Below are 25,276 nucleotides of genomic sequence, written 5' to 3' on the forward strand. Positions count from 1 at the left end.
GCAGGCCGGGCGGGCTCACCTCCGGAGGCCGCCGGTGTCCGCCCGCGGCGCCGCCCTCGGACCGCCCACTCCGCCCGCCGTGTGGCCTGCGGGTTTGGGGCGGGGGTGGCCTGGCAGTGACCCTGAATCCGCTTCCACGCTCCTTCCGGGCCTCGCTAGGCTGCCTCCTCCTCCAGGAAGCCCTCCAGGAAGCTGACTAGCTCTGCCGGGAATCTGATCTCTTCTAGGCAGAAGAGGCCCCAACTTCTGGATTCTTTGAACATGGGCGGCCGGAAGGCGGCCCAGCGGGGCACAAACCACTCTGGCTGCCTTTATGGTGTGGTTGTAGATGTGAAAGGTTGGTGTCCGAGAGCAAACAATCAAGAAAGAATTCTTTGAAACCTCTTTGGTGCAAAAAGGGTGGTTTTATGAAAGCATGGGGACGGGACCCGTGGGCAGAAAGAGTTACACTGAGGTCCCAAGGAGGAGCTGATTATATACTTTAAAGTTGGGAGGGGGTTAGGGAGAGCGTAAGTCTCTAAGGAATTTGGAAGCAAGGTTTCCAGGACCTCGCGGGGCTAGCTGAGGTTAGGAAAAGGTCGTTTCCCGAAATCAGAGACGGAGACAAACCATACGAGACGCTTAACTCTAGGGAACAAACTGAGGGTTGCTGGAGGGGGAATGGGTGGGGGGACGGGGTAACTGGGGGACCCGCACTGAGGAGGGCACGTGATGTGATGAGCCCTGGGTGTTGTATGCAACTGATGCATCACTGAAGTCTGCACCTGAAACTAATAATACGCTGTATGTTAATTAACTGAATTTAAATAAAATAAAATTAAGAAAAAGGAAAAGGTCCTGTACTACTGTCTAGTAAACCGTTAGTCATGAGACCCTTCAGATGTGTATCAGCGGGCCATAGGCTTGGGGGAGGATTGCTAACATATATCTTGGGGAGGAGGGTAGAGATGAAGGAAGTTTCCAAAGGAATTTTTACAGGATCCTGGAGGTCAGGCTAACGTCAAGCTAAGGTTGCTTTCTACCTCTAGCAGAGTATTAGCATGGAGGCAGCTGAGCTCCTGGAGGAAGGTCACCCTGCCTGTCCCAAGTGCTTGTCAATGGGCTGCAAAGGAAATTTTTTTGTAGATTTCTTTTGCCTTTGTTTTCCACAGCAGTTGTTAGCATCATCCCCTGGGGCTTGGAAAGGAGGAGGGTGGTCCAGCGGACTCCAAGCCTGGCCTTTCCAGGTCCTGTCCATGGTGCGTGCCCTGGCCAGAGGCTGCCACAACCCCATCACGGGGGGGGGGGTCAGGAATCACGTCCGTGGCACCGGAGGTGCCAGGGGTGGGGACAGGTCGGCTTCCATCCTGAGCCAGCCTGCCCTTCCGCCAGGCAGGACCCATCCTTGTCATTCTGTTGTCACCCAGCATCCCCAGCTCCCAGCCCCACACCAGCCCAGGGTGGCAACAGCAGCGTGTGCTCACAGCATGCCCCTGCTCAGGAACTGCCCATGGCTCCTAGTGGCCTCTTCCACCAAGGGCAGCAGCCTCAGCTTCCACATGAAGCCCACCCCTCTTGCTCACACTCTGCTTGTGCGGCCCCCAACCTTTCCAGGGGAAAGCCTGCATGACTGCTTCTCAGCGTCCTGCTCTGCAGGAGAACGCAGCCCCACACAGGAGACCTGGAGCCCTCCCTGTGCGAGGAGCATCCTCTTGCTGTGCTGAGCTGGGTGGCAAGCTGCCTGCTGAGGCTCCAAGAGCTGTCCTGTGTTTGCACCAAGTCCCTGGGTCTGGGCCTCTGAGAGTGACGTGTCTCTGCTCCACTCCTCCTTCATCCAGAGTCCCAGGACAGAAAGGCACCTGGAGCGGAGCCACCACCACTATGGGAAGCCCCTGGGCAGGGGCGTGTTTGTTATGGTGGCATGTCCTGGTGGGAGCTGACTAATGTCACCTCTCTTCTTCCTGATGCCCCAGCCTTCTTCTGCAGCAAGACCCCTCCCTCCCTCCTGCTTTCCTCCCCCTTTCCCTTGGAGCACGGCATCAGAGATACAGCTCTGAGCAAATCAGATGTGGTCTCTGTCCTCATGGAGCTCACTGCTGCTTGTGGGGTGGGGAGGGGGGCATCAGCACCGCTGTTCTGCCCCTAAAAGGGCTAGAAGACCTGAGACCTGGGCAACGAGCGGAGTTTGCTTGAGGAAAGGAGATGGAGGAGTGTCAGGCAGGGTGACAGCAGGTGCAGAGGCTCTGAGGTGGGAGGGAGTGTGGTCAGAATGACAACCTGCCACCAAACTGGGGGGAGACTCGCATGGACTCGCCATCTGGGGGCGAGGGTCTATCTTTTATCCTCAGAGCAGCAAGGAGTCACTCAGGGTTCAAGCAAAGGGACAGAATGATCAGGTCTGGTGGAAAGACCCCTCTGGCAGCGGAGGAGAGGGCAGGGTGGAGGGCTGAAACGGACACCCTGAGCCCCGACCCAGACCAAGGAAGCTAGTGTCCTGCCTTCTCTTGAATACTTTCAGGGTGGGGAACTCACCACCTCCCAACACAGGTTATCACATTGTCTGCCTTACTCAAATTCTTTAGACCTTCTTGACATGACATGGAATCCAGATTGTTCATCATCCTGGCATGTTCCCCTAAGAGACTTCAAAATGTGCCAAAACCCTTCTCAAAATGTGGTCTTCTGAACAGAACCCAGTACCATGCCAGTATAAGAAAATGGGGAAACACTCACCTCCTCTCTTCTGGATATTATACCTCTGTTAATACAGCCTCTCGCTGCTGCAGCTCTTACATGTGTCCATCCCACAGCACAGAGCCTTGGCTTTACATGCAGCAGGTGCTCCGCTAGTGCCTGGTGAGTCACTGATGTGTTCTGAGATCCTGGGACTCAGCCCCAGAGATGCTGAGGGATCCGTCTCTGGGCCACCCAGCACGATTTCATTAGGACCTACTGACGGGGCTGTGAATTTGGGTGAGCTTTCAGACCACCTTGGTCCTTTTGCTGACCCCAGGCCTTGGTGCGGTGGGCAAGGCGCAGGGGCGTGCCAGCCCACAGGGCACCATCTAGCCTGGGGGCACAGACCCACCCTCTCCTGGCACCTACCTCTCCAGGGCCGGAAGCTGTATGCGCTTGCTGCTCTGTACCAGCAAGGGGCTGCCCCAGCCTCACAGGGCCGGCTCAACATTTTCTTGTGCATCGTGGTTTAAAGGCGGTCCTGCCCAGCACACCCGTGGCCTGCCCAATCCTTGCCCAGCGTCGGTGCCCCCGGCCCCCCGTGTCTGCCCTGCAACAGGGAGTCAGGTAGCACACGCCAGGATGCAGTGGCCACCTGGGCAGGGCCCACGTTGGCCACAGGAAAGTGCCCAATAAGGCTGCCAGTGCAACCTGTGTGTGTGTGTGTTGGGGAGGGGGTGCTCATGTCTGAGCCAACCAGGTGGATGGACAGCTTTTGGGCAGCTCCAGGGAAAGGTGGGGAGCTGCTGCCCTCCAGAGGCCATCTTGGGTTCTGCGCCCACAAGGCCCAGTGGCACAGAGGGGAGCAGCGGGCAGGGCACCCCTGGAGAGACGATGCCCCGTGGGTGCCCGACCCCCACTCGATGCTTTCCTATAAAACCCGCTTTCAGAATTCGGCCTGGTCACTGCAGGGTTGGTCCCCACCCCAGCCCTTCCTGCCCTGGTCGTCCGGCACCCCAAGACTGGCTCTGCCACCAAACTGGAGGGCTCTGGGGGGGGGGGCATCTCCCTGTGTCCAGCTGGCTCAGTGTGTGACTGGGGCTAGGGGGCCCGGAGTGAGTGGCTTGGCCTCTCTGAGCCCCTGTTGTCTCAGCCGTACATGGGGGGGGGGGTTAATGATGACCGTGGAGGTAGTGCAGAGGCCCCAGGGTCATAGGTGGTGGAGAGCAGGACCCCAGGGCTGCCACCAGGGGTGAGTCTTTGGAAGTCTCTGCACCCTGTGGCTGAGACCGTGAGTGTGCGGGGCCAGGTTAGCACAGAGACGGTGGCCCTCCTTCCCTGCCTCGGGCCGTCGGGCTGGCCCTGCCCCGGGTGGAGAGAGAAGGCTCCTCATCTCATGGAACCCCATGAGTACCCAACATCAAAAAGAAGGACCCCGGGGTGCAAAAAAGTGTGTTTGGCCCCTGAAGCTCAGGGCCTTTGCACATGCCATGGTCTCGGCCTGGGACAGTCTTCCCCCAGGTCTTCGTGGAGTCCCCTGGTCCTGTACACCTTTGCCCCCAGGTCACCCTCTCAACCAGGCCTTTGCTCACCGCCCCACAGAGGAAGGAAAACATCTCTCACCAACTCAGTGTCTTGGTTCCCTGGGGGGTTTTGCACTGAGGCCCCCCCACAAATATGTTAAAATCCTAGCCCCAGCATCTGTGACGCGCTCTTATTTGGAAATAAGGTCTTTGCAGATGTAAGTAATACAAGGTCATACTGGATTAGGCCGGGCCCTAAATCCTGTGGCCAGTGTCCTTATAAAAAGAGGGAGATTTAGACACAGAAGGCCCAGTGACGACAGAGGTGGAGTCTGGGGTGACGTGGAGTGACCGCCAAGGGACATGAGGGTGGCTAGCGGCACCAGAGGCTGGAAGATACCAGCAAGGACCCTGAGCTAGAGCCCCCGGAGGGAGCATGGCCCTGCAGCCACCTTGCTCTCAAATCTCCAGCCTCCAGACATGCCAGGATCCATTTCTGCGGTGTGAAGCTGCCCAGGGAGCCCATGCAGCGGCCCCATCTCATTGTCCCTCAGACCTGCTCTGCCCTCTGAGGAGTCCCCTGCTTTGCTTGCCTATTTCCCGGATCTCCCTTCTCCCCTGGGACACACACTCATATATATGTGTGTGTCTGCGGAATGGTGGCCAGCATGCCCTGGTCTCACGGAGCTCCGTGCAGTGGGCCTGGAGGGGGTTGGGGGTCACTGTGAAGACATCTACCCGCGCAACCATCCAGAGCTCGTCCTGCACGCCCCACAGCCTCCCTCCCAGCCCGAGGAGATTTTCAGCCTTGAGAACTGAAAGGCAGAGGCAAGCAAGAGCAGCTGCTGTGTGGCCCCTGGTCCCCCCACCCTGAACTTTGAGCGCCTCAGGGTGACACCACTGTCCCATCACTGGGTCCCAGGCCTGGGCCACAGCCGGAGGCTGCAGGCTGCCTTAGCTCCTAAAGCCAGGGTCCCAGGACTGGAGCCTGCGCACCCATGTTTACCTTAGGAGGGTAATTTGGGGGTCAGCCGCGTGCTTGGTGCTCACTAAAGGAGGACCCTTCCCTGTGCAGCATCCCCAGCAGGGGGAAGATGTGGACGCCCCGCCCCATGGCCGTCCAGCATTTCCTCTGAGAAGTCGGCGCTCGTCGTCTGCAGAAGCCCCTTTCCTGTGGCTGGAGGGGATCCTGTGCTCCTGTACGGCCTGCGTTGAGTCTTCCAAACTTTTGCTCAGCCCCTGGACCGCAGCCTTGAGAGGCTGTGCCCTGGGGCCAGCAGCCCCCTAGGAGGCCTGTTGGCCTGACCATCCCAGTGTCCAGGGCTGAAGACAAGGCTGCTGGGTGTGTCCCTCTCCCTTTCCAGGGCTGAGGGGACCGTGCCCGTTGCTTGCTCCCCTCCCTCCCTGGGGCCACAGGGAATGTGCTGGGTGGAGGAAGGGGTGCAACCGCCTCCTTTCTTCTCCGGGCCTGGCACTGGGCTGACCTCTCACTTTGCTGCAGGGTCCCGCGGTGCCTCATCCAGCCGGCGGGCAGCTTGGAAGGGTCTCTTTGGTCTTGGATGAGGCTGTGGCTGTGAGTGGGCCTTAGGACAGAGGCTCCTCTGTGCTGGGTGGGTGGGGTCCACAGATGGGTGAGGGGGCTGTGCGGGGCCCAGGTTGCCAAGTGGGGCCTGGCTACCTCTCCATCTCACCAGCGTGGCCTTGCTGAGCAGCTCAGCTCAGGGGGCTCAGCTCAGGGGGCACATGGTCACTCCTCCTTGTACCCTAAAGAGCAAATGGTCATTACTTTCTGTGAAGCACCTACTGTGTGCATCATTTTACTGAATTCTTACAGAAACTCCCCAAGGTGTGTGTATCCAGCCCCACGTAACCGAGAGGTGAAGCCTTGCTCATTGTCATCTGGCTTGTGAATGGCCCAGCCTGGGTGAGAACCCAGGTCTGGCTGACTCCAAAGCCCCAGGCCCTGTGTAGTAAATAGGGACGATTTCAGGTTTCCAAAGAAGTAGGGAATTAGAAAAAAATGTGTGTATTTGATTTCAATTGAGAATTTCAAACATTACAGACATTTTGGCTGCGATGAAACAGCTCCCATCATCATCAACGAGAAAACTGAACAGAAACTGTAAGAAGCAGCTGTACTAGACATTGGACAACAGGCAGGGAGGACAGTGGCTCTTGGGAGAAAAAGGCAAATCAGGAGAGCCCCATGGCTGCCCAGCTTTCTTCCAAGAGGTGGAGCATGGTGGTCTCACTGAGCTGGTGGTGGGAAGACATGGGTTTCAGGGAGGCTGGGGGGACAGGGGCCTGTGGGCAGCAGTGCAGATATGGAGCTCCAAAACCCTCCAGAAATGCTACCCTGTGCACGTGCAGAGTGAGGTCCCAGGATGCCAGGAAAAGAGCAACTGCCAGGGCAAAGAGCTCCCAGTGTCCACCCAGGCCTAGGGACACTTAAATGCCAGCCACCCAGAATGAAGGGGCCTTGTGGCCACCCGGGGCATTTGATGGGGACCAAAAGCAGTGTCTCAGGTTTGGGGCTAAGCTCACCCCAGAGTGCAGGGAGAAGGCTGCTCTGTGCCTGGCCTGATGAGCTTTGCAACAAGCCTTGTAAAGACCAGCTGCTCACCACCATCACTTAACACCCCATTGGCACAAAACTCAACATTCTTAAAAACAAGAATCTAGGATTTCAACAATTTAGCACTTACAACCTCCAGCACCCGAGAAAATATAACTGGACGTGTGAAGAAGCAACGGCATGTAACCTATCACCAAGAGAAAAAGCAGTCGACAGACACAGACCCAGAAATGACACAACGATAGAATTAGCAGGGAAAGTACTTAAAGCTATTATAACTGTATCCAAGGATTTAAAGGAAGCCACGCACAAAATCAAAAAAGAAATGTATGGTGAATATAGTCAAAAGAGAAAGTGTGATACTGAATCAAATGAAAAATTCTAAAGACCAAAATATACAATATATGAAAGTGAAAAACAATGTACTAGCTGGGCTTAGTAGCCGGTTAGACACTGCAGAAGAGAAGACCCATGAACTTCACGGTTGGATGATAGGAGTTATCCAAAATGAAGCACAGAGAGAACAAAGCCTGGAAAAAGAAGGCGGAGCCCTGCTGATCTGGGGGTGATATCAAACAGTCTAACAAGATGTGGAATCAGAGGCCCAAAGAAGTTGAGGGGGAGAATATTTGTTTACGAAGTAATGGCCAAAAATATTCCAAGTGTGAGAAAACCCTCAAGCCCCCAGATCAAAGAGCCCAATGAACTCAAAGCAGCATGAATACAAAGAAAGCCCCACCATGGCGCCTCATAGTCTGACTTCTCATCGGAAAGCCCGTGAGCCTGGAGAACGGGAACTCCATCTCTAACATGTTAAAACTGTTCGCCAAGATGTCTGGTTCTGATGAAGATATCCTTCCAAGCTGCCAAGTGAAATCAAGACATTTTAAGACAAAAGATGAGAGACTTCATCACCAACAGACTTGCACTATAAGAAATGTCAAAGGAAGTGTTTTGGGCCAAAAGGAAATGATGAGAGAAGTAAATCTGGGTCTTCATAAGCAATAGAAACCCATTGGGAACTGTAAACACGGGAACACACCTGAGAGACTTTTTTCTCCTATGTATTTAAAAAAATTTTCTAGGCTATTTAAAGCAAGAGTAATGACAGAGCATCATGGAATTTATAACACATGTGGAATAAAATAATATCCCAAAAGACGGGGGAGAGAATAGACTTACACTCTTGCAAAGGTCAGATATTTTATGCAAAGTGGTATAACGTCACTTAAAGATGGACACTCGTAAATTAAAGATAAAGCTTTTGAGCCAACCCAGTAGTTCATGATGATAAATGTCTGGGCGCTGTGGGGACAGCAGGGAACGTTGTCTTCCGGATACAGGCACCTACTGCTGGCATCGTGTCCCGTGGCGAGAAATGGACAATGCTCTCCTGGGGTTCTAGACCGAGGCAAAGAGGTCCACCCTCCCTGCTTCTGTTCCCTGTTGGTCCTCGCCTGGACGGCAGGGCAAGAAAAAGCCAGGAAGAACTGTTTCTCTCTCTCCAACTCTTTGGTACATGACCTGATGCCTTTACATGACCTGAAAGTGTCTACAAGTGATTGCAGAGAAGATGGAAGCCCCTCCCCGGCCCTTCCCCCACGGCCTTCTCTGCCTCCTCTGAGTTGGTATGTATCCACCTCGTGCATGTTTTTATTCACTTCCTGCACATGCTGCCATAAAGCAGTCGGCAGTGCTGCTCCCGGCATTTTTTAACTCTGTGCGGAGGGTTTCAGCTGGAAGTCTGTACTTGTAAGCTCTGCACTAGGTGGGGCTTGGGCAGCTAAGGGGTGAAGGGTGGACTCACCCCAATGCCTGTGGCCAAGCAAGGCTGGGAGCCCCCGAGCTGGCCCTCTGCTAAGCCAGGGGCCCCCGCTGCTCCGGCCCGGGTGCTGTGGGGGTAGCGCTCCTCAAGGGCATGCAGGACGGGGTAAGGACCAGCCCTTGCCGGCTTGAGCCGTCTAGGGACTTGGAGCTTCTTGGTGGACGCATGCCTCCAGGTGGGGGTGAGCAGGACACATTGTTTTCAGAAAGTCAAGCTAATTGAGGTACAGCGTCCCTGTAATAAGACCTCCCTTCAAAGTGTAGGGTTAGCTGAGTCTTCCACTAACGTGTAGCTGTGTGACCACAATCACAGTATAGAGCACCTCCATCACCTGAGAGCTCCCCCTCCCTCTCTCCCCACCCCAGCCCCGTCCCTGCCTCCCTGCCACTCGCCTCTCCCAGAACGCCGCGTGGCAGTGGGCAGCGCTTGGCTGCGTTTTGTTGTGTGTCTGTGGTGGTTTTCTTTACTGATGAGTCGTGTTCCTTCCTATAGATGTGCTCTTGCACATCTGTCTGGTTCAGTCTGTTTCAGAGACTGAACATACAGACAAGGCCAGACCAGACCTAAAAATAAGACTCTGACCTCTGACCCACAATCTGGGAGAACCAATCCAGAAGGTCAAACAATAACCCAGAATGGCCGGGACTTGATGCCCCATCACTGGCAGCTTCTCTAAGTTTTCTCCCCGCCTCCACATCCAGAGCAGCCAGAGGAAGCTGCGTGCACCCCACCAATCACGTGGGACGCTTCTCCTTACTGCCTCGGGCTCACCCGGAACCTTCCCTTTTTCCACCACGGAGCTCCCCTGCTCCCCTGCCTACATTTGAGTCTCCGCTAAATCAGGTGCTGGTGGCGGACTCCCTGCAGCCTGGGGCTCTGAGTAAGCAGACTTTGCCTGCTCTCGGGCCTAGGGGTAGGGCTCCTTTGTGTCCACGCTTTGTGCTTTCACTCACCAGTGGCTGGACATTCGGGTTCTTTCCAGTTTGGGACTATTATGGATAAAGCCGCTGTGAACATGGGCATACAGATCTTCGTGCGGAGGCTGGTCTTCCCTCACAGTGTTCTAGAAGCTGGTTCCTGCTCTCTAGTGTCTCGAGGGCTTCCTGGAACCTCTGGGTGGGGGGCTCCGGGATCCGAGGGCCACAAGCCAGATCCCAGGACAGAAGGGGCAGCTCCCTCCCTCAGGGTTTTGGGTGGGTCTCGGTCCCCTCAGTGGGGTCTCAGCTGGTCCCTGGGGCTCCCCCTTCTTGTAACCTTGGAGATCTGTCCTCTCCTGCCCTGGACCCTGTAGCAAACTCCGTTCCCCTTTCTTGAATAAGGAATAAGCCGTGCAGAAGACGTTGCCCACTTTCCTTCACAGAGGTGGCCATCCTGGCGCGGGACTGGTGGTCCCCTCACGCCCCTGAACCCTCTCTGGCTCCTCTGGCCCCACCAACGCCCCCTTGTGTCTGGCCATTTGACCCCGAATTAGGACACATCTCGATTTTTGGAAGACATTTGCTGCCATGAGAAATAAGGTTAACGATTCTCAAAATAGCGTCTCTGCAAATAACCAACAGGCTCACTTGGCCCAAAATGAATCTGAGGAGGAATTCAAAAGCATCTCTTTTCCCAGAAAACAGATTCCTCATTGACATATTTTTCTCTAGTTGATCTCCACTCCCCCTGCCCCCCCCGTTTCCAAAATGGACCCTTTTTCTCAGTCCTTTATGCCAAGAGCTGGGCTGCAGAAAGACAGAGTCCAATTGTCAACAGGGTTCTGTTTGTCTCTGTTCTCCCCTTGCTCTGGGGTGCCCCCGACAAAAGGGCTATTATCAGATAGCGCCCTGGTTGCAGAGACTCCCCTGCCCCCTCGGGGGCTGCCAGGCCGAGGGAGGGTGGGAGCGAGCGCAGTTTCAGCTGACGGGAGCCCCGGGGTGGTAGCTCCAGGAAGGGCTGTGGCGCGGGGGGCGCTGGCAGGTGTGCTGCTGGACCCCATCACTCCTTCACTCTGAATGACTTGGAAGCACAGCCATTCATCAGATTCGTGATTCACATAATCTGTCCTCTGAGAATGGAAATGTATTTCCCAGAGAGGAGCCTCTCGTATTGCCTCAGTGCCAGGAGCTCTGGGGTAAACCCCACATCTGGCCATTGGGGCTTATACCTCACCGACACTTCACTGACACTTTGTCAGTTGCATCTGGGAGAAAAACAACTTTGAGATATTTAGACACTTCCCCCAACCAAAAAGCCTCACTGGGGAAACTGTTTCTTCCCTTTGGTGGCTACCAGAACTGCTGTTGCAGGGACCCCAGGCCTCCCCCTCCCCATTACTCCCATCAGAGCATGTTCAGACCCCTCGGAGGCCCTGGAGTTCCCAGAATCTGTGTGGGAACTTGCCTGGAGTGAGGGACCTTATAGCAAACCATCCATCCATTCATCCATCCATCCACAATCCATCCATCCTTCCATCCTTCTAACAACTCATCTATCCATCTGTCCGTCCGTCTGTCCATCCATCTGCTCATCCATCCATCCACCCATCCATCCTTTCATCCATCCTTCCTTCCATCCTTCTTTCCATCCATCCATCCACCCATCCATCCATCCATAATCCATCCACTATTCCATCCATCCATCCACCCATCCATCCATCCATAATCCATCCACTATTCCATCCATCCATCCATCCATCCATCCATCCACTTGTGTAACCCACCTTCTACTGAGAAGGTGTTTAAGTCCAGGCCTTGGGGACAGAGAGCTAAGTCCTGGCACTTTCCATCCTTACAGTCGTAAATCCAGTGCAAGTGATGATTTCTGACCAGGGAACAGAGGCTCAGGGGCCCCTGCATGTTGACAGAGAGAGAGAGAGAGACAGTGAGAAAGGGACCACAAGCAGGGGGAGTGGTAGAGGGAGAAGCAGGCTTCTTGGTGAGCAGAAGCCCGACACGGGGCTCGATCCCAGAACCCTGGGATTATGACCTGAGCCGAAGGCAGACGCCCAATGACTGAGCCACCCAGGTGCCCCTTGAGAGGTTGTCTTTGGAGAGACTCTGAACCAGGCACCTCTATAGCTGCAGGGAGGGGGGCATAGCCAACCAATTTCTCTGTGTGACACCATAATCTTATCTTCTTCCTGCCTCACACACCTGGGGAAGGCCATGTGCCATCTCGGCGAGGGTGGAGGTTGTTCTGTCAGAGAGACACCTCTTTGAGTGTGCAAGGCCGCCCACTTCACCTCCATGCTCTGGTGGAAGGAGAGGGGCCACAGGGAAGACTTCATGGTGTATGTGCCCAGAATTTAGGGGCCGTCCCTCACACTTGAGTGGGTGAAGGTAGGTGGCGTGCATTTGCTTAGTCTCTGTCTATCTGGCCATCACCTGGTGGGCAGGCTCAGGTCCTAGGTGGGGACAGTGTGAGGACACTAGGCACAGCCAGTGTGGAGGGTGGTCAGCGAGGAGGGCTGGCCGCTGGGGAGGTCCACCCTTAGGAAGAGATGTGTTTAGGATTGGCCTTGCAGGGTGGGCTCCTCTACCACAAAGAGGTCCCAGGCAAGAGTTCATGGTGGCCGGCTCTGGGCCCAGGTGCACCTGGAGGCAGGTGTACCTGGAAATGGACATTCCTGAAAAAGGGCACCCCTAGAGGGTACACAGCTGGAGGCCAATATGCCTTGGGGTAGACACACTTAGGGGAGAGCTAACCTGGAGATCACCACTCACTGCGGAGCCATCCAGGGTAGTTGGTGCTTTCCCTGAGCTTATTTTTTTTTCTGGAAAATGTGAATAGCAAGGGTACCTGTCCTGGTGTGGTGGTGAGGTGATGGCTATGCACGTCTCACAGCCTGTCCCCGGGGACCTTCGACCCAGGCTGGTGAGCCTCGCCCCTGGCCATGCTCTGACCCCAGGTCCTTCCCCCATCCCGGGGGCCTCCGTTCTACCTCAGTGAAGCTCCGGGGCCGAGACTTAGAAAAGCACACAGATTTATTGCATATCAATCTCATGTATAAATTCATTGTCGCATTGGAAAGATTACATTTGGTGTACAGTCCTATCCTACAGCATTAACCTCAAATCAGCTGCTCCTAGGCTTCATCTTAAAGACGCTTCTCTACACAAGTACATCTGTCTTTATCACAAGCATCAAAATGCAGTCTGCAGAATCACACGATGATTTCCTATACTGGGTGGCTTGCACTTCATCCTTCTTCAGTGATGCCCACGTTGCTCACGAGTTGCGCTTGTTGCGCGAGCAGTTCCGAGCTCCTCGTCTGGAGGACGTAGAGCCTAATCACATATTCAACAAGTGCATCTACCGAATTTTCCTTTTCATAAAAAATTTCACAAACGGACACGATAATGACCGCTAAACACGAGTCATGCACAGTTTACTTATAACAGAAGCAATTTACAATCAGGGGGACATGGGACATACACCGGCCTCCTTCTCAATGGTTTTTTTTTTTTTAAACATTATATGAAAACCTGACATTTACATTTGATTTCTTTTTCAACACTATACAGTTCTAAAAGAAAAAAAAAAAAAACCCAAACAACGAAAGCAAACTGAACCAAGTCTGTACTGAAACAATGGCAAGAGGGAGATGTGGATACACCGGTACGGGATTCTTGCCAGCAGGTGCAAACACGTACGCATCACGTGACGCGCTCCGACACGGGGGCTCAGCTTCCCTCGTCGCGGGAACGTCAACGATATAAAATACAACAATAGAAACCTCCGGAATTACTTTGCTCACAAGTGAATTGCACATTTGGAAAACTCAAGCTGCCTTTTGTTTTTATTTTATTTTTTTCCAAAAGCGGTAATCTGAATCGGTGACGGAAAGGAAGACATATAACAAACTGGAATGCAAGGAGGAAAGGAACGCTCCTGGAATCACGCAGGAATGTCTTGTCACAGTATCGCTCGCTGCTGCGGAGACAGGTTCATGGCTTCTGATACCCGGCTGACCTCCACCGACCAGGAGCGGCCGCGGCCTCGCGACCCCAGCCGGGAGGGGCGCAAGGTGCCCGGCTCTCCTGGGTGGCGCTGCCCCCTCGCCTCTCCCCCAGGACAGCACAGTGAATAGAGCTCAGTAGATTTCAGTCACTTGGGCAGGGGGCTGAGGAGCAGGGGACAGGGCCGGGGGCGGGGGAACCACAATCCAGTGCTTTGAGGCCTCAAGGCTACCGACGGGTGATACGTATTTGGGCAAGTGCTTTGCGAACGCTCACTGAGGAAGCAGCTATAGGACAGAGAAGGCCGAGGCTCCTGCGAGTTTCCAGGGCCGGGCCTGGGCCACGGGGGTGCTGGCCTTGGACAGGAAGGCCACGCGGGCTCAGCTTGTCCCAAGGATCCACGCGCAGAGTCCCAGGCCGGCTGCAGGAACATGCACCCCCGGCTTCAAAACAGGGGATCTCTGGGTCCCACTCACGAAGGGTCTGGCTGGCCAAAGAGCCAGAGGATCGGCAGCTCCATGTGTCCTACCCAGTTGTCCCAGGAAGGAGAGCAGCAGTGGGCGGATGGTGTCAGTCTGCTGGGGGCCGGGGTCTGAGGGGTGGTGGAGGGGGGAGCGGGGAGCCTTCCTCTTGAATTTCCATTTGGGAAGGTCAACGGTCCAAAGGAGGAATACCGTTGATGCTGGACGGAAGGGCCCCGGCCCAGTGGGGCCCCAGGTTGACAGGTTGACCCTGGCCACCACCCAGGGACACAGTGGTCAGCCCGGCGGTTGCCCTGTTGCAGCCGAGCTCTGAGGCTGGGGTCTCAGAATTCTAGCTGCCGAGACCCCTGGCCTCCACGGTCTAGGCTAAGCCCAAGCGTCCGTGCTGGCGCTGCAGCCTGGGGACCGAGAAGAGTAGGGAGGGCAGCTCGCTGTACTCGGGGGTGGGGAGAGGCACCAGGGTGGCGACTAAGTGCTCCCTTTGTCAGGGGTCCAAGGACAGACCCCCCCCCAAACCTGCCAAGTGCTTGGGCCCAAGGGGCTGAACGTTCAGGAGAAATGGGGCTAGTTCTAATCGCTTTCAGGGGGACAATAGTGAGGGCTGAAGATGAGCAGGTGGGGCTCTGGGAAGGAGGGAGAGAGAAGATGCAGCCACGGCCGGCCTGAAATGACAGATGGCCACAGCCCACGGAACAGTCCACAGGCGGCGGCCACGGTCCCTTATCTGTTCTGGGACCACGGAGAACAGACGCTCAGGTCTCCACCCTGGTGCTCAGGCCAAATCTCCTATTTTAGGCAGAGAGAGTCATATCGCAAAAAAAAGCACACACCTTATTCTTTAGCAGAAGAAATATAATTTAGGTTTACAGAAATGGGCATTTGTATCTGAGGTTGACTCTGCAAAGGGGTCCCATCTGGGTGGAGGGGAAATCCCACACCGTGCCCGGTGAGCCTGGCAGAGGTGGATGCGCACGAGGAGGTGAGGGGCTGTGTTTGCAAAGCCTCGCCCATGGGGCTTCGCCCGCTCTTCCTCGAGCAGGGCACCCTGCCAGCCTGTGGGTGCGCAGGAGTGGCCCGGGTGCGGTCTCGCTGCCTCCCATGGGCCAGGAGCGGGTAGAACCCTTGCACTGGGGCCCGCAGCGGCGTGGCACCCTCAGGGCCTCCCCACGCAGGTCTCCCAGCGCAGAAGCACACGATTGTCGCCGGCCTGGAGTGGTGGGGACATGGGGACTCAGCTGCTCTGACCGGCCTGCTGCCCCTGGGCCAGTGCCCAGAGCTCGTGCACCGCTGGCGCCCCATCCCCAGGCGCCCCGCACTCCTGCCGCCTGCATCTACATTCTTTTTTAAGGGCAACCTGGACGGTCTTTTTCTCTTCCTGTTGGGACGCTATTCTTTTTTCCTTCCAAACAATAAAAGAAATAAATAGAACACTTGTCTTAAATGCAAATGTAACTGAAACTCTAATTTAACAAAAACACGTGATTGTCTGGAAACGGGCAGCAGGATCCGTCGGGGGGCGCGGGGGTATTTGGCACATTAAAAACCTCCCCACTCCCTGGTTATCGATCACACAACACACAACCTTATACACGGTTTTGGTCCTTCACTAGATACTTATATTAACATTATTTCTTCACAATAAGAATGTCTAATGCCAAAATACTGTTAAGGAAGAAATAAAATAAGAAAAGAAATGAATTAGAAAAAATTACAAGTTATATACAGATTAAGGTAAATTCCATCAGGGAAAAAAAAATTATGATTTGAAATTGGCCCCTATGGGAATAATTTAAAGCCCATCCGAGTGGAGAGGCAGATCCATCCTGAGGAGGTGCCGTCCGGCCGGGCCGTGCGGTCTTGGCTTCCCGGGAGGCAGGTCCCACCTGGAGGCCCTTCTGTTCTGGAGCTGGTCTGGCCTGCCAAGAAGCCGCACGAGGAGGTGGCGGTCATGTCCCAGAGCCGGGGTCTCACGCAGGCAGAGCCTGGCGGCCTGGGGCAGGTGAGCCGCAGAGCGCGCCCCACGGAGGCCGGGGAGTGGGGGGGATGCCCGCTTCCTTCCCCTTGTCCGTCTGACGGGGGTGGGGGTGGGGGGCTGGAGACGTAGCCGGTGGGCCCTGCCTTCCACAGAGCGGCCATGGGGGGCTGGCACGGGTGTGGCTGATGCGCGGACCTTGTCGGGAGGAGCGTCGGGTGCCTGGCCCACCGCTCTCACACCTCCCCCATACAATTGGGGGGTCTTGGTGGGGGCCACAGGCATGAATCCCATGCTGCACACGTGGGACATGTGCGACAGGCCTCTCTCGCAGCCTTGGGCCAGCCCAGGATACCATGTCTGAGAGTTCCACCGTACAGTTTGAAACTGCTCGCAGGCGGGGGCCCCAGGCCCCTCATTTCTGCTCGGGGGCACCCAGGATCACGTTGGCTTTACAGATATGGTCAGGGATAGAAAACTTCTCCGTTATCTACAGTATAAAGAACACACCCAGACACAGTACCAGTTTCCAGGCAGGTTTGGGTTTGCAAAGAAGCGGAGATTTGAAAGCAATGCAAAATTACTTTTAAAAAACAATTTGCAAGTCATCTTTCGATTTTTTTTAAAAAATACTGTCTATTTTTAAAACCACATGCTTAAATAGACTCTGTCGTCAATAAGATTACCAAAAGGGTTACTCTTGAAATTCTCATTATAAAAAATCGTCTGGGCGATCTCCCTTTGTAGAGCACACCCGTGTCTGTCCGGTCCTTTCTGAGACACCCTGTGGATGCCCCAGTGGCCCTCTGCTTTCATTCAGTCTGGGATTAAAATCCCACCCTCACCCACTGGGTTGGTTCTGCGAGGCAACTCCCGGGAGCGGCGCGTGGCCGGCCGTGCGCTGTACCCTTCCAGAATGCTGTTCTTAAGACCAATTCTTGGACGGTGGGGCTCCTGGACAGCTCAGGGACTCCTGGGCTCTGAGTTTTCATTGGAAAAGTTAGAGCTGAACCATGGTGTGTGCAGGGGGACGGATGCTGAGGAGTGGTCAACGCAGGTGACGGGGCAGTGGGGGGGTTCTCTCTGGCCCAGGGCGCGCCGCTTCCCGAGGCTCCCTTCTCCATAATCTGCAGCCAGGATTTCTGTTGGGACGATGGGGCCCCGAGGTCATCTTGCTTGGACTCTGACCCCGGCCCCTCCTGGACCCGTCAGAGGTGGTTGATGGGGTTAAAGGCTCCTGACTCCGGCGTGGCTCCTGTGATGTTCAACCAAGCGTCCAGAGGGCTCTGGGAGGAGGTGTGGAGAGGAGCGTCCTCGGAAAGGGACAGCATCATTGCATACGCCTGGCCGGGGACAGGACAAGAACACACACACACACACACACACACACACACACACACACACACACACACGACAGACACGTGAGCCGTGTGAGCTCGGGCTCTGCAGATCCCAGGCTGGCCCTTCCTGGCCCCCTGCTGCCCTCTGGCTGGGCTCAGCCTTGCCCAGATCTGGACGGAGAGGGGGCAGGCAAGACTCTCCCCTGGGGCCCGAAAGGGGAAGATGCGGGGGGGCGGGGGCAGGGTGTGGTGGGGCTGGAGGTGTGTGTGAACGTCAGCTGGGCTCCCATGCAGAGGGACAAGCTGCCAGGATCCTGGCCTCCATGCACAGGGGCTCCCACGGCTCTTTGGGGGTGCTTCCCCCTGCAGTCACTTCTCTGCCCCACCCCACTTTTGAGAGGGCCCCGGGAATTGCTGGTAGTCCACAGGAGGCCGTCCCTGTCTGGTGGGTCTTGGGGGCTGCCCGTCTGGACAGCTGTGGGGACAGTACAGAGCTACTTGGGGAAGTGGATGCACAGCTTGTCTGAGCCGAGCCCGGAGCATGGCTAGTCCACAGGATGCTCCTTCTGCCACGAGCCATAGGGCATGAGGCAATGGGACCTGGGCGGCCACTCAGAGCAGAGCGGGGGGGGGGGGGGAAGGCCAACCCTCCTCCCACCCGGGTTCACACTCTGGACAGGATTAGTAAAAGACAAAGACAGACACGCAGACGGTTTTTGCTGAGGCTCGGGGTGGGCTGACGGAAACCCTGCCCCTCCAGATGGATGGAAGCAGGAAGCAGGGCCCTGTGGCCGCCTGTACTAGGGAATGGGGTCGAGGCGCACCCAGGTGCCCTTGCTGACCCTGTCACAGCTCCAGCTTGGAATTACTGACCGCATGATGGACAGCTTCCTTCAAGAGAAGCCTGGGCTACCAGCCACGCTTGCTCAAGTCAGAGGGAGGGAGGCCTACATAGCTTCCAGGTTGGACACCTGCTCGTGGACGCCTGCCACGGGGGACAAGAGCACAGTGACCCGCGTGCCTGTGAGCGCCCGGCTCACGTTCACCTGCCTCAATCTCTCCCTGCCCCACCCCTGCTTGTGGGGAAGTAGCTGTCGCTTGGGTGTCTCTCTAGCCGAGGCAACAGGCCCGGGGACCCGTGGTCCTGCTGTGCCCCACGCATAGGACGGCCACCAGCAAAGGAGGCACGGCTGCCCCCTGCCATCCAGCCTGGGGGTGCCAGGAGGGGGGGCTCTGCTGGGTACCTACCTGGTTCTTAGCCTGCCTGTACAGTGTCTGCTTTAAAGTCTCAGAATCTAAGGTGGAATTAAGCACATCTTTAACTTCAAATGCTTCCTCAGCTGCTCTGCGGAGATCCAGCCCCTTCCCAAAAGTCGGCATCGGCTCCAAAGCTAACAGGCCGCCTGGTTGCTCCTCAATACACCTGCACCAATGACCGGGGAGAGGGGCCTGGCGTTAGCTGGTCTGGCCTCTGACCGCCTCTCTGACGCCCCACGGCGGGCTCCATGCCCGCATACGCGCCCCGGCGTCTCCACAAGCCACATGCACAAGGAGACAGACACAGACACACGGACACCTGGACAGAAGCCACACAGATGCAGGAGGGGATGGACAGAGGGGCACGGAAGGCGGTGAGTACGTGCACACGCGTTGCAAGCAGCAGGCGGGGTGCCCGGGTCTCTGGGAAGGAGGACAGATCCGGAGGCAGCTCTGGAGGGGCCCGGGGTTCCCGCTCCCAGGACCCCGGGGACGGGGGGATTGGCCGTCCCTGGAGTTCGGGCCTCCTGGGTCCACAGGACTCCCCCAGGAAGGTCTGGAACACTGGAGCTCGCCTGGTGCCAGACGCAGGCCGGGGGCAGCCGGGCCACCCGGGAAGGGGCTCCAGCCGGCACCGCGTCCGAAGCTGGCTCAGCCCCCGCTCAGCACACAGCCGGCTCGGGCCGGGCGTCACCGCCCGGGGCCACTCGCCAGAGACCGTGGGGCGGCAGGACCGGCTCCTTCGCGGCTCGGGAGCGTGCCCCTCCCTTCTCGGGAAGTGTGTGTGTGTGTGTCGGGGGGAGGTGGGCTGGGCCCCGACCCCCTCGCTCAGGCTGGGCCTCGCCTGGGCCTGCGTGTGGAAGGCCCCCCTCCCGCGGTGGAGACGCCTGCTGGGAACGGGGGTGAGCCCGGCTGGGGGGATGGTGGGGTCCCGGGTGGTTTGAGGGTGAGGTCGCCCTCACGACGCTCAGGGCCCTCCCTGGCCCGGGCCCCAGCTCGCGAGGCTGCCCAGGCGCCGCCCCCGGAGGGCCGGTCCCCACCTTCGGGGGTGTTCGAAGCCCATGGCCAGGGAGGTGGGCGGCTCCTCCTCCTCATCCTCATAGGGCCCCTGGGGCTCGGCCGTGGGGGACGCGGCGCCGTCCTGGGACTTGGCCGCCAGACTGTCATCTTCCTCCTCCTCCAGTTCTTCCTCCTCCTCCTCCTCCTCCTCGGCATCCTCCGGCTTCCTGCCGGCCACGCCCGCACACTGCGAGCTGCCGTCCCGGTCCCGGGCCTCGGGCCTGCAGGGACAGGGGAGGGAGTGGGCCTCAGACCCCAGAAGGCCTGCGACGGCCCTCGCCCCCTGCGAAGACAGCCTGCGTTCGCGGTCACGGGGACCCTCTGAGCCCTGGGCCTGGGCTGCCGCCGCGGCGCAGTGGGTTGAGCACAGAGGGGTGCCTCAGCAGCGGGGCTCCTGAGGGGACACCGGCTGTGCCAGCAATTCAGGCCGTGCGTGTGTCAGGGAAGGAAGCCACGGCCAGTCTGGTGGGGAAGGGGGTCTTAGGTGCTGGAGCTGGGGTTGGGCACTGCACAAGGGGTGCCCTTGGGGAGGTTTGCTGATCGACCCTTGCTCAGTCTTCCTGGCCAGCCATGAGGACACAGGGACACTGGCTACCCAGAGTGACGGGGCCCCTCTGCAGATGGAAGGTCCGGGATCCCGGGGCTCTGCAGAACGAGGGCTGGGCTGCTGTCAGCCAGGGAAACCTGCCCGGATGAGTTTGTTTCAGAGACTGGAGGCTTCTCTCCTGCAGGCCAGACCCCACCTCATTTCCCCCAGCGTCACTCCAGCTGGGTGAGACTTTTCCACTCTGGATCCTCGTTTTCAAAAGGAGAGAATACAAGCTGAACAAGGGCGAGCCTTCTTGTTTCTTTCGGAAAATGCCACTAGCCTGAGGGCCACCTAGCAGGTGTCCAGCATGCAGGGGGAGGGGGGCAGGGAGGGTGGGCACGTGCCTCCTGGGCCTTGCATGGCCCACGGAAATCCGTCCGCAGCCGTCAGGGGAGGCAGGAGTCCTGCTCTCGGGGTCAAGGCGGCGGGGGGCCCTTTCCGAGTGACACTGGCCTCTAGACACAGGGGCTTGTGCAGACGGGCCGGGCCACGGCGGCCCCTGTGGCTGGGCTCTCGACCTTCTAAGTCTTTCCTCCTTGCCTTTCCCAGAGAGAAGTACACGATGCTGACACCTGACCTGCCTTCCCAGACGTCCAGAACCTTGCCTGGTGCTTCCCTTCTCGGGGGTCTCCCCTGTGCTGTCATCAGAACACGTCCGTCCACCAACGACAGGGGCTCTGGAGCCCAGCGACACGGGTCGGGACCCGGGTCCTGCCCCTCCCTGAGGCCCCCCTCCGCCGGGGGGCCTTGCCGGCTCAGAGCCTGTGCCCTCCTGGTGACGTGGGAACACCCCCATGCTGAAGATGGGACAAACTGTGCAGGTGAGAGACTTGGGGGCCCGGGACTCGGATTCTGTTCCACAGGCAGCCCCGCGCATGTTTAATCGAACCTAAGTGCGCTGTGTGGTTCTATGTGTGAGCCCCTCCGGGAGCAGGGAGCACGGCCCCCACGACCCATCTGCCCACTGGCAGGAGGCCTGCATCAAGCAGGAGCACCTGGGGAGGGGCAGCAGGGACCGGGGATGGGGTCCGGCAGGCTGGCAGCACCTGCATGGGTGTCTGGGCCTCCAAACAGCCGCCTGCGGCATGTGACGTCCCGGGCCCGCCATGACCCTGCCCCGGGCCGGCGCTTCAACCCCAGGAGCCCCGTCTCTCCTGGTTCTGGAGGCTGGAGTCCGACATCCAGGCGCGGGCGGGCCTGCTTCCTTCTGAGGCCTCTGCAGGTGGGCTGGCGGTGCTCCGCGCCCCTTGGCGGTAGCGGCTCCTCCGCATGGCCCCAGCTCTCCTTCACTTTTAAGCGCTTCCCCGCGGGTGCCTCTGTGTCCTGCTCTTGCCTTAGGACATCATGTGGGATTGGGGGCCACCCCGATGACCTCCTCTTAACCAACTACATCTGAAAAGACCCTATTTCCAAATAAGGCCACGTTCCAAGGTACTAGGGGTTAGGATTTTGGGGGGGGTACAATTCAGCCCAGGTATTAAAGGGGCTATAGGGCCAGGAAGCCTGGCTGTCCCTCAATTCTCCCTGATGGTCAAGAGAAGGAAACTGGTTCTGGATGTGAACCGGATAATGTTGATCTTGGCCCCAGATGGAACTGCCAACGTCTCACCGCTTTGCACGGACTAATGGATTCATGTCACCTGTGATCGTGGTTCTCGCTTCCAACCATGACGTGGGCATCTCCTGGAGGCTCCCCGTCTCCCAGGACAAGGCCTCAGCGGGACAGGCTATCCGAGGGCCTGGGTTTGTGGTCAGCTCTCTGCCCCGGGGCTTCCCGAGGGATCTGGGGCCAGTCTCCTCTGTCTGACCACCACCAGGGGCCGTCGGGAAAGCCCTGGTGAGACGCTCCACGGTGAAGGTCCGGGTGCGGTGGTCTCTTCGCCTCTCCTCTCTGTCCCGGTGGGTTTCGTGGAGAGTCCTCCTCACGGCTAAGAGCTGCGCCTGCCCCCCGGGCTTGAGGCGTGAGGGCCTTTCTGGTGATCCTGGAGGATGGTGCACCCCGTGGAGGACGCTACTGACAAATCCTCATAGGCTCTTCGTCTGCCTTTCCTGGGTGCAGAGAGTCTCAGTCCAAAGGACAGTCTTTAACAGCCGGGATGTGTCTTTTGGCCCATCAGCAGGGCTCTGATAAGGCCTGGCACCCGGGTGCTCACATCCGTGACTTTCTCTCAAACGGGCTGCAGAGCTGCCTGAACACAGGCTCCGTGCCCCCCGAGGGGCAGGGATCTAGGTTCCTGTGAGACCACCGTGTGCGTGCTGGGAGCCACGGGTGGACAAGGGCGCTCTGTCCCCACCAGAGCAGGCAGGACTGCACCCAGGCCAGAATCTCCACTGCCGAGCCAGGGTCAGGCTCTGGGAAGCGGAGCCCACAGCCAGACTCTCCCATCAGCCCCTCCTCAGAGCCCACCCGGGGCCCTACCCGGCAGGCAGGTGAGATCACCTTCCAGGGGGCACGACTTAGCTTGTGGCGGCCCCAGGAAAAGTTTATTTACAAATTTGACAGGCCTTCCCCTAGGAGTATCCAAGATGCAGCCTGTCCTGGAGGAAGCCGGGTCTCCTGAGGACACCCCTCACTGGCTGGAGGTGGGCGGGGACGGCGCCTGGCCTTGGGGGGGCCACAGATCTGCGTAAGGGCCAGGGCCAGGGCTCTGGCTCCAGGTTCCGGCCTGGCTTTCTGGCTGGAGCAAGGCCCCCCCAACTTCGCTGGGCTCAATTTTCTGCTGCAGAATTAGGGGATTGCACCCCAAGGCTTCTTGGTGTTTGGAGCGTCTCCATTTTTTTTCCGGCTGGTCTGGCACCAGCGTTCACCCAAGGAGAATGTTTTCCTGGGGGGTCTGAAGTGTCCTTCCACAGGGAACCCTGGAGGCAATGCCACCCACTGAGCCTTGGAATCCAGGGTTGTGCAGAACACCTTCCATATCTTGAATCTGAATTCAGCCATTTTCCTGCCACCATGAGCACGTGTGTGTGTGCATGCGTACACGTGTGTATCCGTGTACAGATGCACACAGTGTATATGTTTGCATGTGTATGCATGTGTTGCCATGTGTTTATGTGTGTGCACATGCGTGATTTCATGTGCACGCGTACGTGTCTGTGTGCAAATGCATGTATATGTGTGCACGTGTGTGCACATGTCATTGTGAGTGCGTGTACGTGTGTGAGTGCATGTATGTGCGTATGCATTGTGAGTGCATCTGAGTGCACGTGTGTGCGTACCTGCTTATGCCTGTGTGTATGTGTGGTTTCATGTGAGTTTATACATATGTACATGTGAGCACACGTGTGAGTTTGTGTGCATGTGTACAACAGTGCATGTGTGTATATGCATACATGCCTGTGTATATGTGTGTGCCTGTGTGTATGTGTCTATCTGTACATGTATGTGTACCTGTGCACATGTGTGTGCCTGTGTATATATGTGCGTGCATGTGTACATGTGTGTTTGTGTACATGCGTGTGTGCCTGTGTATATACATGTGTGCATGTGTATGAGTGTGTGCCTGTGTTTATGTGTGCATGTGTACATGGGTGAGTGCATGTGTATATGCGTGTGTGCCTGTTTATATGTGTGCATGTGTACATCCGTGTGTGCCTGTGTATATATGTGTGCATGTGTACGTGCGTGTGTGCCTGTGTATATATATGTGTGCATGTGTACATCCGTGTGTGCATGTGTACGTGTGTGTGTCTGTGTACATGCGTGTGTGCCTGTGTATATATATGTGTGCCTGTGTACATGCGTGTGTGCATGTGTATATATATGTGTGCCTGTGTACATGCGTGAGTGCCTGTGTACATGTCTGTGCCTGTGTATATATGTGTGTGCATGTGTGTMTGTGCATGTGTGTCTGTGTACATGCGTGTGTGCCTGTGYATATATATGTGTGCMTGTGTACATCCGTGTGTGCATGTGTATATATATGTGTGCATGTGTACGTGCATGTGTCTGTGTACATGTGTGTGTGCCTGTGTATATATATATGTGTGCATGTGTACATCCGTGTGTGCATGTGTATATATGTGTGCCTGTGTACATCCGTGTGTGCATGTGTATATATATGTGTGCCTGTGTACATGCGTGTGTGCCTGTGTGTATATATGTGTGTGCCTGTGTACATGCCTGTGTGCCTGTGTATATGCATGTGTGGCTGTGTATTCATGTGTGTACATAGTGTGCATATCTGTGTGGCTTCGTGCACACATGTATATGTATGTGTGCATGCCTTGTGGTTTTGTGTGCACGTGCGTGAGTGCATATGCACATGTGTGGGGGGCACTTCTGTTAGGAAACCTTCAGTACCTTGGATTAAATGGAAATGTTCTGGACTCAGACCCCCAGCAGGGTTCATGGCAGGAGCCCTCGCCTGGTCCGTGCTTTGCCGCACACCTGTGACACCCAAGCCAAACAAGTCCGGCACCTTGGCGCCCCACAGCCATTACTGGTCGGGACGCTTACGCTCCTCACCCTCTGCAGACCCAGACACTGAGGCAGGGGGCGGGTAGTCCTTGCTGAAGTCCCCCCTCCCTGGCCACTTCCAGGTGGCAGAGCCAGAGCCAGAATAGATGCCGGCCATACCCATCGGTCTCCCCCTCTGCCATGGGCCCCGGTCCCTGTCTGTGGGCACCCAGGGGGCCAGTGCTGTGGGGGGGCTCCTCTGGGTGTGGCCACACAGGTGGGCTCTGGATCTAGATCTTCTTGGGGTCCGGAATCGATTTCTTACCGTTTGTCCGTTCGTGTTGATGCTTGGTTCATCTCACTATTGGCAATAAAGTTTCTGATTTCAGAGAAATAGGAGTCTTCTTTCTCATCTAAAAGTGCATGGTTGTCTGACTCGGAGGTGGGGGAGGAGGCACTGGTCCCCAGGTGGTTCGTGAGGACCCCGGAGTGCTGGCTCACTGTGGGGAGAGGGGAGCATCAGAGGAGGGGCGTCCCTCAGCTGAGCCCTGCCCTTTCCCTGCCTCCCCTCCCCTGGCTCCTCCACCCCCCCTGCCCCCTCCCCTCCCCTGGCTCCTCCACCCCCCCGCCCCCTCCCCTCCCCTGGCTCCTCCACCCCCC

General features: G+C 57.1%; 1 protein-coding gene across 7 annotated transcripts in view; it reads right to left on the bottom strand.

The window, feature by feature from the left end:
* Positions 1-14,849: 14,849 nt before the first annotated feature.
* The window catches only part of PRDM16 (PR/SET domain 16), a 310,580-nt gene continuing 300,153 nt past the window's right edge, over positions 14,850-25,276 (bottom strand). For 6 of the 7 annotated variants that reach the window (XM_073903468.1, XM_073903466.1, XM_073903467.1 and 3 more), the window contains 4 exons: positions 24,942-25,116; positions 19,610-19,849; positions 18,561-18,735; positions 14,850-17,315 (listed from right to left, as the gene is read on the bottom strand). In XM_073903468.1, the coding sequence (XP_073759569.1) occupies positions 17,181-17,315; positions 18,561-18,735; positions 19,610-19,849; positions 24,942-25,116 (725 nt within the window). In that variant the 3' untranslated portion in view covers positions 14,850-17,180. The remainder of the gene's footprint in view (positions 17,316-18,560; positions 18,736-19,609; positions 19,850-24,941; positions 25,117-25,276) is intronic. The other variant, XM_073903469.1, reaches the window with a different exon arrangement.

This window comes from Callorhinus ursinus, unplaced genomic scaffold (genome assembly GCF_003265705.2).
Source record: "Callorhinus ursinus isolate GAN/ISIS: 27379988/994484 unplaced genomic scaffold, GSC_fseal_2.0 scaffold18, whole genome shotgun sequence".
NCBI lineage: Eukaryota > Metazoa > Chordata > Mammalia > Carnivora > Otariidae > Callorhinus > Callorhinus ursinus.